The sequence below is a fragment of the Vidua chalybeata genome, chromosome 5 (genome assembly GCF_026979565.1).
Source record: "Vidua chalybeata isolate OUT-0048 chromosome 5, bVidCha1 merged haplotype, whole genome shotgun sequence".
Lineage (NCBI taxonomy): Eukaryota > Metazoa > Chordata > Aves > Passeriformes > Viduidae > Vidua > Vidua chalybeata.
Genome location: NC_071534.1, coordinates 7,117,034 through 7,127,500, shown reverse-complemented (window position 1 = coordinate 7,127,500; position 10,467 = coordinate 7,117,034). Strand labels below are relative to the sequence as shown.

Here is a 10,467-nt window from a genome sequence, read left to right as displayed (position 1 = left end):
AGGTGGCCATCATATATTAAAAAGCCTCTTTCATCTAGATAGGAACATGGTTTCAGTGGCCTCTGAAGCTCATCCCTTGCTAGAGGTGAATGCAGAGATTTTGGAATTTTGAATGTGTTAGAAGGTGATTTTGTGCATACTACTCTCCAATTCACTCCATACCATACACGTAGACTTTACACCCATGCAGGCTGTGAATGTTTTAAAATATTCATCTCCTCACTACCTCTGAGGATTATTCAAGTATAAATTACAACCTTTTCTATCCTCTCCAGATCTGATTTTCTCACAGTAACTCACTGCTCTCCAAGAATATTTGATATTACTTTTTACTTTGCTGAGCATTATTGCTGTTTCAAATTATGCTCCTTGTTGGATCAGTCTTAATTTGTCCTCCTTGAGTCTCATTCTATTTCACACTTGTATTCTGCTTTCTCAACAGCCTGGTATTTAATCTCTGCTCCCTTCACTATTCACAACCTTTCCTAATTTAGTGTTCTTTGCAAACCCAATTGACATGGCCTGGAGAGTTGTTGCTATGTTAAATACAGGATAAACTGTGATCCCTGACTAGATACCACCCCACAGTTTCATGTACATGTTTCCACTACTTTCACCACTTATTTGGTTTGGGGTTACAGACATTTGTTTTTGTTTTGTTGATAGTTCTACTCCATCTTTTTTTTTTTTTTTTTTTTTTTTTGTTAATCATAGGAAAAAGAGAAATATTTTCAAGAAAATTCAGTGTGAAACTACTGTTTCCAATTTTGCTAACTTGCTTTATAATAAATTCAAATGAGGCTTTTCAAAGCATCTTTCAATAGATCTGCATTTTACTGCCAACTTCCAACACAACTGCTTCTTCAGAAATAAAGAAAAAGTGGTAAATAATCAGGGATGCTGGTAGGAAGTAGCCCCCTGGAGAGTTTTGTGTGTTTCCTACATAGTTTTAGCACATACGTGCAATTGAAATGAATATTACCTAACTCAGCCCAGTGTATGAGGAGGTATCATTTCTCTGTTTGGAAATTGGAAAGGACTTCCAATTAGATTGCTAAGGACCAGGGGAAGTTCAGGTTGGACATCAGGTTGGAAGAATTTCTTCACATAGAGGGTGATTAGACATTGGAAGGGGCTGCCCAGAGAGGCAGTGGAATCCCCATCCCTGGAGGTGTTTAAGGAAAGACGGGATGTGGCACTCATTGCTCTAGTTGACAAGATGGTCCAAGCTTGGACTTGCTGATCTCAGGGTTCTTTTCCAACCTGATTGGTTCTGGAATTCATGAGGAAGTCACTTCCAATTCGATACCATCAGGAATATATATATATATATATATATATATATATTTGTATATATTTGTATATATGTCTATATATATATATATATTTGTATATATGTCTAAAGATAATGCTCATAATACCAAAATGTATGTATTTCATTACTCTTCCAACTCCATTAATAGTTTGCCTCCTTGTCTTTGTCCGTCCTTGTTTTATTGACAGATCTTAATTACTATTCCATACTCCCCCACACTTGTTGGGTTTTGTGGGGAGGCTGGGTGTGTTTGAAGGTACAGGGGTGCTCATTATGGACTTCTACTTGCTGTAGACTTTCTCTGTGATTAGCCAAACAAAATATTTTCCCTGGCCATGGGATCAGAGCAAGGGGAAATGCCAATGCCAATGACACAGAAAGCAGGGACAGGACTCTTCTAGCTCCAAAATATGTCTTTTTGGGGCAAAACAGAGAGAGCTAGAGGCCTCTTGCTCTTGTATCCTTTCCCATCCTTCCGGTCTTCCATTTGCTGTTTATCCAGAACTCTTTTCTGCTCGTCATCTCTCTGCTATTGGCAAAAGTTTGCCTCTGTAGATTGTGTTCTGCAACTATGTTTCAAATTTTACAGCAAATTCAAATGTTAGAATATAAACTTAATTAATACTTTACAGCTGGTAATAAATGTTCTGGAGCCAGTGAAAGAATTTTGCATAGCCACATCCCCCTTTTAATCCTTTCTCTGCTCCTCAAGCTTTTCATTACCAGCTTAAAAAGGTTGCTAAAATTTACACCACTGTGCTCTCCTCTGGTGCTGGTGTGATCATTCACAGTTTGTGTAAGCTAAATTTGAAATTGCAGCCCAAGGAAGCCGATAATGTGTTGCATGTCTTTGTCTCACGCTTTGTGTGGGGATAAGTGGCTTCACATGGCGTAAGACAATGGAGAATCATGTTCTAAGTGTGCAATGCCAAAGCCTTACAGTGAGATTTTGCTTCACTAGGAGTTCTGTGATGATTTCACAGCAGCAAGATGTTCAGTCCAGATTCTTCCAGCTAGGACACCGACAAGGAATTAGGCCAGAAAAGCTTCAAGGAAACATGGAAAGGACATCTTTCCTCAGAGTCTAGCACTAAATGCATCTCTTCCAGAACTGAAATCATAAGCTCAGTTAAATTTAATTCAGAGAACTGTAATTTGTGCTTTGCAAATTGCAAACTGCATTGCCAACAGCATTACTTCCACTTCGCCCAAATTCCTAATATAAAAATGTATAATGAGATTAAGCAAGTGATTTTAAAGATAAAGTTCAGATAAATTGTTATCTACCTGTAACAAATAAACTTGAAGTTACAAAAGATAACATAATTCTGCACATTTTTATATTTTAAGAAGAGATACTGCAAGTACTTGGGAACTGTGTAACCAATGGACTCACAAAGGACTCACATAGAGTCTTATGCTTAAAAATTTACAGAGAGAAACTCTTAAATTGAATCCCTGCCAGCAATTTAAATGGTGCTGAATTATGGGAACTACTAAAAGGTAATATTTTTTTTTTTTATTTATACTTGATAAACTATTTTAAAATGGGTTGTGTTTATTTCTCCATTAGATGTTCACATGTTACATGGCAAAGTGTGAAACCAGATGGACTATTACAATAGTGGTGCTCTGGATCTCAGGGTACAAAGTGGAGGTTGGAGATCCAGTGAACTCCAGGACAGTGAAATCCATTTTTTTTTTCTAAAATCAGTCTTTGAAACTCATTTTGTTTTCCCTGATTGTTCCATGTCCAGTCAATATCAATGCATATTAAATTGATTTAATAATGGAAAGTAAAGTAGGCACATGTCTGGCTCAAAATCTGTCTTCCTCATGCTTGACTGTGTTTATTTAAGAGTATTTTAAAGCCACATGTGGTATTTCATTACATTCTTTGAGACTTTTCAGGAGATGCACTAGAAAACAAAAGCTGAGCAGATGACAGGCTATCCCTTCATGTCGTGAGCTGAATTTGTGACATTCCAGTACCACCTTGTCTACTATGGCAGGCCTGGGTACCACTGTCAGTCAGGGGCTTTGGAAATCCCACCAGATGTATTTGTACAGCTGGCCCTTTGCCTTCTCAGGATCAGCCTCATTATGATTTATTAACCATCTACAAAGAGCATTGACAAACAATGAATATTTATGACTACAGATGTAACCCTATTGTTTGTGCAAATTACAGTGTTTTCCTGGTAATATTCTGAATGGCTTCAAGTTGACATAAATAATTCATGCTTGTAAAGCCATATGTTAAACTGTCATTGTAAAAGACTAAGTGCTGCCAGTTTGCACTTGAACCATATGTAAATATCAAGCACTTGATATTAAACAGTGATATAAAGTCTAAGCACCTTAATGCCACTTACACAATAAAGATTGCAATATGCCACAGTGCATTGAGTGCCAGTGTCAAAAGAAGTTTAACTGCAGCAAAGGAACCATTTTTATTCCTGAGTAAATTACAGCATATTAATTTAGCCAAGTCTGGCTTTACAGATTTAAATTTCAGTGAGAGCAGACCTCCAACCTTTGTTATTATTATTGTGTGAAGGAAATAGCTTGAAATATTTCCACAAATCTACAGCAAGTCATTAGTTTTTATCAAGGTACTTGTTGCATGCATGTGACATATATTTACATACATTTAATGTGTATATATATATATGTGTGTGTGTGTTAAATGCTGTGCAAATGTCATAGAATCATGGAATAGCTTGGGTTGGAAGGCACCTTAAAGACCACCCAGTTCCAAGCACCTGCCATGGGCACGGACACTTTCCACTATCCCAGGTTCTCCAAGCCCCATCCAAATTGGCTTTGGGCACTTCCAGGGATGGGGCAGCCACAGCTGCTCCGGGACTTTTTATTTTTCATTAGGAATTTCAGAATGTAGTGTTAAGACTCATAAGGAGTAGAAAGCTCTTGGATTCGTGGATTCTGCCCTCCATTCTGCAAGCATCTCCCCTGACAGAGATGAGGCTGGTATCCTCTTTCCTGCCAGGCTCCATGGCTGGAAGCACAACCCTCACCCATCACATGAAGTATTTCTGGTCCTGCGGGAGGGCTGAGTCTCCTGAGGCACAGAGACTTGGCTACTCACACACACTTCCATGAGCCCTGTTATGTGGAGGGTCAAGTCACTTGCCCATGTCAGGGCTGTAGCCTGTGGGAGATTTACTTCCAACCCCATTACAGGGAGAAGAAATACAGCTGTGGGCTTGGCTGAGGGAATGGTCTCAGCCAGCGTAAAAGCCAAGAGGTGGCATGATCATAGTTCAGAAGAACCCACAGCCAAACCCCAGAAGTCTGTCAGTAGATGCTCTTAACTGACAAATTTGCAGCTAAATGCCAAGGCTGAAGGATGCAGATAGGCAAATTCAGCTTGGAAATAAACCATACATTTTCAACAGCTAAGGTAATTAGCAATTGGAATGATCTAATAAGGCTTGTAACTGACTGTTCATCACAGAAATGCTCGAGCCGTAATTAGAGGTTTTTAAAAAAATAGTTAAATCACATTTATTATCCTTATAGCAAAAATCATCTCAAGGAAGTTGTGTGGTTACAAAGGAGACTAAGACAGGGTGGTTAAAAATAACACTGCTTAGCCTTAAAATCCATTAATTTCCATGATCCCAGTGTGTGCCTTGCACACACTTCTCAAAGCTCTCTATTCTGCATTGCTTCCACAGTTTAGATTTAGAGTGTGTCCACTAAGCTCCACTGAAAGCTAATGGCGTGTCTGTGCTACTCTGCATGTTTCAAGGACAGGAAAAAATTTTAATTAAAGGTTTTGCAGTTCTTCATCTGTCTCCAAATGAACCTTGGCAGTTTGTTTTCCATGTGCAGTCCTGAGACAGAAGGTTGCTCACAAAACACAACCACATTTACAGTTAAAATGCCATTGCTGCTTGAGTGAGAAGAATAGAAATGAAGTTCTCTTTTAATGGGTTTTAATTCAAAAGTGCTTTCTTTTGCTTCAGTGGGAGTCTGAAAATAGAACTTCTAGATTCAGACAGGGATAGACACAGCCATTGCAGATGCTCAGCATGGCAGCAGTTTTTTCTTTCCTCACAGAAGTCTGAGGGCTAATACAAGCCCTCAAAACGTTTGAGTCCCAAATACAGGCTGAAAGAATCCCATGAACTTGGCTGAATTTTCTTAATTGTAAAGACTACTGTGACCACTGCATGATCCCAGAAATACTGATGGTCCTTGATTGTGCCTCTTTTTGTGTCATCACCCTGGAATTGATTGTTTTTCACAGCTGCCCATTCTGCAGACCTTTTCTGGCTCATAGTTTCCAAATGGCTCTGAAGGATCCTTTACTCCTTTTGTTAAACTTATTTCAAGGCCAAAGTAAAACTATAGGGACCCCTTATTCCAGAAGCAGCTAGTTTCATGCCTTGTCTTGAGCCTGCAGTGCACAGACAGTGCTTTAGGTGTCACACAAATACAAAAGAGCTGTATTTAATACCACAATTCATATTTCTAGATGCTCATTTGGACACTGCAGCTTTTACACAAATTAAAGCCTTTTACTGAAATAGAAATTAAAGCAGAAATCTACTAAGATATGTGCAGTTATAAAAATGCCAATTACTTATTTGGAGCTTCCCAGAGATGAATTTCTGGATTTTGTGATTGGAAATATAATTTTGTAGCTTATTTTTGTTGCTAGTAGTGTAAGACCTTAGAGAGGAGTCCTAGATTTTGTTCTTCTCTGAGCATCTTTTACTAAATTCCAGTCAATTATTACAGCTCTGTGCAAGTCCAGTGAAATCATTGGGATTGCCCAGGTGCAACCACAATGAAGACCCTGAATTTCAGCACTGGAGCTACAAAGCAGGATGGAGAAGAAAGAAAATCTCTGGTTGTACTCCCCAAGTGCAGGTTGAGCTGGCACTGCTGATGGTTAGAAACACCTGCTTGGAGGAGGTGTCGTCTTGAGGGAAAATATCAACTAATAACTGAAATACTTGTGATCTGAGCAAAGTGGCTGTGGTTTAATTCACAGAGATGCATAGAACTGTTTTCAAAAGCTGCCTGGCACTGTCCAAGTTCAGGATACTTCCAGGTTTCTACAGCCCAGAGGCCCATGCACCTGAAGATGCAGAGATGGAATTTTGCCATGTTAGATAACACATATGAAAATAAACCGTCCAGAAAAATATAGAAGGGGTTTAATTTTATCTTTTTTTTTTTAATTTTTTTTATTTCATTTTTTTATTTTTTGATAGGAAAAGAGCTGTATCTCTTCAAGGAATACATTCCACACATGATTAAACATTAAAACAGGAACACATCACTGCACACAGACCAAAATCTGCTTTTTCCTCCACTAGAATTGCAAATCCATCATTGCATTGAAGGAAAATGAAAGTAAGATTTTTAAAGTAAATCTTTTCGTTTGCCTCTGGCACAAAACCAAACAATTTTTATCGTGAGGTTTTCTGTCTGCATATAAATATTCCCCTGCAACACAGTTTATCTTGGGGAATGTTCCTCAGCGTAACGTATCTGTCACTGAGATTGTTCTGCAGATGATCCATTTTGTCTTGTTGTGTCAGTAAATAATTACACTTTTGGGCTGCTCCAGATAGAGGATCATCCAGCCCAGCTCCTGGCCCTGCACAGGATCCCCCAACAATCCCACCCTGTGCGGGGCAGTGTTGTCCAAATGCTCCTGGAGCTCTGGCAGCCTTGGGGCTGTGACAATTCCCTGGGGAAATGGGCATTGCCTGTTCAGTGCCCAACCACCCTCTGGGGGAAAAACCTTTTCCTGCTATCCACCCTAAACCTTCCCTGACTCAGCTTCATCCCATTTCCAGGGTCCAGAGACCCTGTCTCTTGTCACAAGAACAGAAGGTAGCCTTCCACTGCCTGGATGGACTGGGAGCTCTGCGATGGACTAGGATGAGCTTGGAAAAGCTGAGATGGGCTAGAAGCTCTGGTAGGGACTAGGAGGAGCTGAAACTTCTGGGATGGACTGGGATAGACTAGGATGGACTGGGAGATCTGGGATATTGAGTTAAATTTCCAAATTTGTTTTTGGCAGTGTATGCTAAGTAGCTCAGTTTCTTCATCCAACATTGCCTTTATTTTCACGTTGGCTTAGCAACTCCTCACGTTGTTCAGAGCTCCCTTTGGCTGAGTGCTACAGTCCATGGCAAACTCATGGGAAAATAAGGTTCAAGGAAGCACATACATGGAAGAGCGAGCTGAGAAGACAGCCTGCTGACCATCCTGGTGTAACCTCAGCCAGCAACCACTCATTCCCCAACAGCAGGATCAGGGAGAGGATGGGAAGGGTAAAAGGGGGAAAATCCCTGGTTGGGATAAAGGCAGCTTTATAGCAAAACAAAACAAAGAATTAATACCCTGCTTGCCATGTTTGGCAGGTGTTCAACCATCCCCAGGAGAGCAGAGCTCCATCACATGCAACAGACAGACAGACAGACATCATTACTCCAAACATCCCTCCCTTCCTCCTTCTTCTCCCCACTTTATACACTGATCATGATGCCATAAGGTTTGGAATGTGTCTTTGGTCAGTTGGGGTCACCTGTCCTGGCTGTGTCTCCTCTTAAATTCTTTCAGCAGTGTAGCAGAGGAAAAGCAGGAAAGGCTTGGCTCAGTGTGAGCTCTGCTCCACAATAACAAACCCATCTCTGTATTATCAACCCTCTGTTCAGCACAAGTACAAAGCACAGCCCTACACCAGCCACAGCCCCATACAGCCCCTAGTGAAACTAAAATGTGGTGTCCTTCAGGACTTCTGGGAATATAATCCCTCAGAATTTATGTCCTGTAGAATTGCTGAGTGGTAACAGCCAAAATGCAATTAAATGCATGTGTGCATTCACAGGAATGGTTTTTCAAGTAGCCTTCCAGCTACGTGCTGGACTCTGTGTATGAACTGTAAAGAGTATTTTTGTGCTGTGTACACTGGGCCAGATTATTGGTGCTTCTGGCTGGGTCTGCTGTGCCCCAGTGCTGCCAGGACTGTCCTGAAAAAGATGAGGTCACAAGAGGGGCTGCTGAGTAATGCTCCCTCCCACAGTGTCTGAGGCACCACCACCATGGCAGTGGATGTGTAGGCAGGGTTGTGTCCTAGGTCTAATTCCACATCCCGGCTAGAAAATCCACAGCTGCATTTCTGCACTTAAATGCTGCATTCCTAATGCTACTTTGGGAAAGCTTCTTACAAAGGCACAACGCTCCCAGATTTTTATGTTTATCCGTGGGCAATTGTGCCTTAGAAATGGTTTATAGGAAACCTTTGACCTGAGTTCTAATCTGATTTAAATTAATTTAAATTTAGAATCACTCTGGGCTAACTCCAGTGTAAGGGTAGTACTGGTCCATGGGGCAGCAGTGGTGCTTCACAGAAATACCAACAGCAGCTGGCTTTGTGTCCTGAGTTAATTTGATTATATAGTTTTAGTTTAACTTAAACAAAGAAGCGACCTTATTATTATTTTAAGAAACCTATTTTGAGATGAGGGAATCGTATTTCTCACATAAATCCATCTTCAAATGTCTTCTTTAGATATACATGAAGCTGGGGCTGGAGCTGAGTTTGTGTGGGGAGGGGAAAAGCGTACTGGATTTCACTGATCACAGTTGCTTTAAATTATGCAGGGAAGAGGGAGATGCTGTTTATGCATGAAAAAAACAAGGTTGGCAGCAGGGATCAGAGGGGCCTTGCTTTTGTAGTTTCCCTCTGCTATAAAACAAGTACCAGGGGAAGGATTGAGGTGTCTTGCCAAGAATTATCTGAGGGGTCACTTTTGGTGCTTGTGACCATCAGAAAAAAAAAAAAAAATCTGGGTTCAGTGGTAGTCAGCCTTCTTAACATGGTTTCTGTCTCAAGCACTATTCTTCTGTAGTTTTACAAGAAGTAATTCAAAATAAATGCTTGAATCTTGCTTTGCCTAAATGTGAATTAAGGTCAATCTCAGGGATTTCTCCTGATATGAACTTTAGTGAGACTTGAATACATGTTTTCAAATGCTTAAATCATAGTTGCATAGGATATTTTCTGAATTTTGCAGACATTTTCTACATGTCTTATTGACTCTTCCCCTCCTTTATCTCAAATTAAAATCTACTTTAAAATATCAGTGTTCTAAATCGCATAATATACTTCAAAATCACAGCAGGGGAATTGAGAATGGCTCTCAACAATAAATTCTATTAATTCTAATATTTCCTATTGTACAGTTCTGTTACATCTGTTATTTTGTTTATGTGTTTTGCTATAGAATGAAAAGGAGAAGCTGACATGGAGTGACCGCATGCCTGGATATGCAGCAAACTTTGGATTGATTCTATTTATGGTAACATCATTTGCATTTCTGCTCGTTTATTAGGGGTGAGAAACTTTGCCATGAGCATCTAGAAGGAAACCCTTGAATTGCTGTTCTCAAATATGTTAAAAATTTGTAAAGTAAGGTCAGTTTTGGAGAAATACTAGGATGGTTCATGGAGCTCAATGCCTGCCTCCAGCTTTATTCTCTTTTTCCAAAGGCTACTTGTGGAAGGTCTGATTTGCTGTAATGCCAGCAGTTCATTACACAAATTCTGCCTCTCCCCCAAGGTTTCTGCTCCATCTCTGTTATCCAATGAAGGGATAACATTGATATTTAGCTGTGAGCACAGTATTGCATATGCTGGTCACAGTGACGTTCAGAAAGGTTGAGCCTCTGAACAGGCGACATCCAGGTGAAATAAATCAGTTGCTGAGAAATATTTATCCAAGACACATTCAGGGATGGATTGTACAGTAGATCATGGTGTACAGTAGATCATGGTATACAGTAAGATCATGGTACACAGTCCTCCCTTGGGAACAAGAATCAGGTGTGCAGGGCAGCCTCTAAAGTGGGGACACCATTGTCCTAGTCAAAAGTCAAATTTCCAGGAAAAAACCCGCATCATGAAGCTGCTGGACTTTGTAAACAGCAACAGGAAGGTCTGGCTAACAAACCCTAAATTACATGGTAAAGGATCCCATTATCCCTCTGGTTACAGTAATTACTGACTGAAAGCTTCTGTTCATATCTACAGCCACTATAAAATGGCAACGAAATGGCCTGTTTACACCATTGCAGCATGTAACTAGGGAAACTCACCTGGGG

General features: G+C 40.3%; 1 protein-coding gene across 1 annotated transcript in view; it reads left to right on the top strand.

Annotated features, from left to right (window-relative positions):
- The window catches only part of ANO2 (anoctamin 2), a 138,548-nt gene that overhangs the window by 91,154 nt on the left and 36,927 nt on the right, over positions 1 to 10,467 (top strand). Inside the window, exons 15-19 of the mRNA XM_053942726.1 lie at positions 715 to 744; positions 3,595 to 3,599; positions 7,681 to 7,716; positions 8,671 to 8,680; positions 9,592 to 9,666. Of these exons, the coding sequence (XP_053798701.1) occupies positions 715 to 744; positions 3,595 to 3,599; positions 7,681 to 7,716; positions 8,671 to 8,680; positions 9,592 to 9,666 (156 nt within the window). The remainder of the gene's footprint in view (positions 1 to 714; positions 745 to 3,594; positions 3,600 to 7,680; positions 7,717 to 8,670; positions 8,681 to 9,591; positions 9,667 to 10,467) is intronic.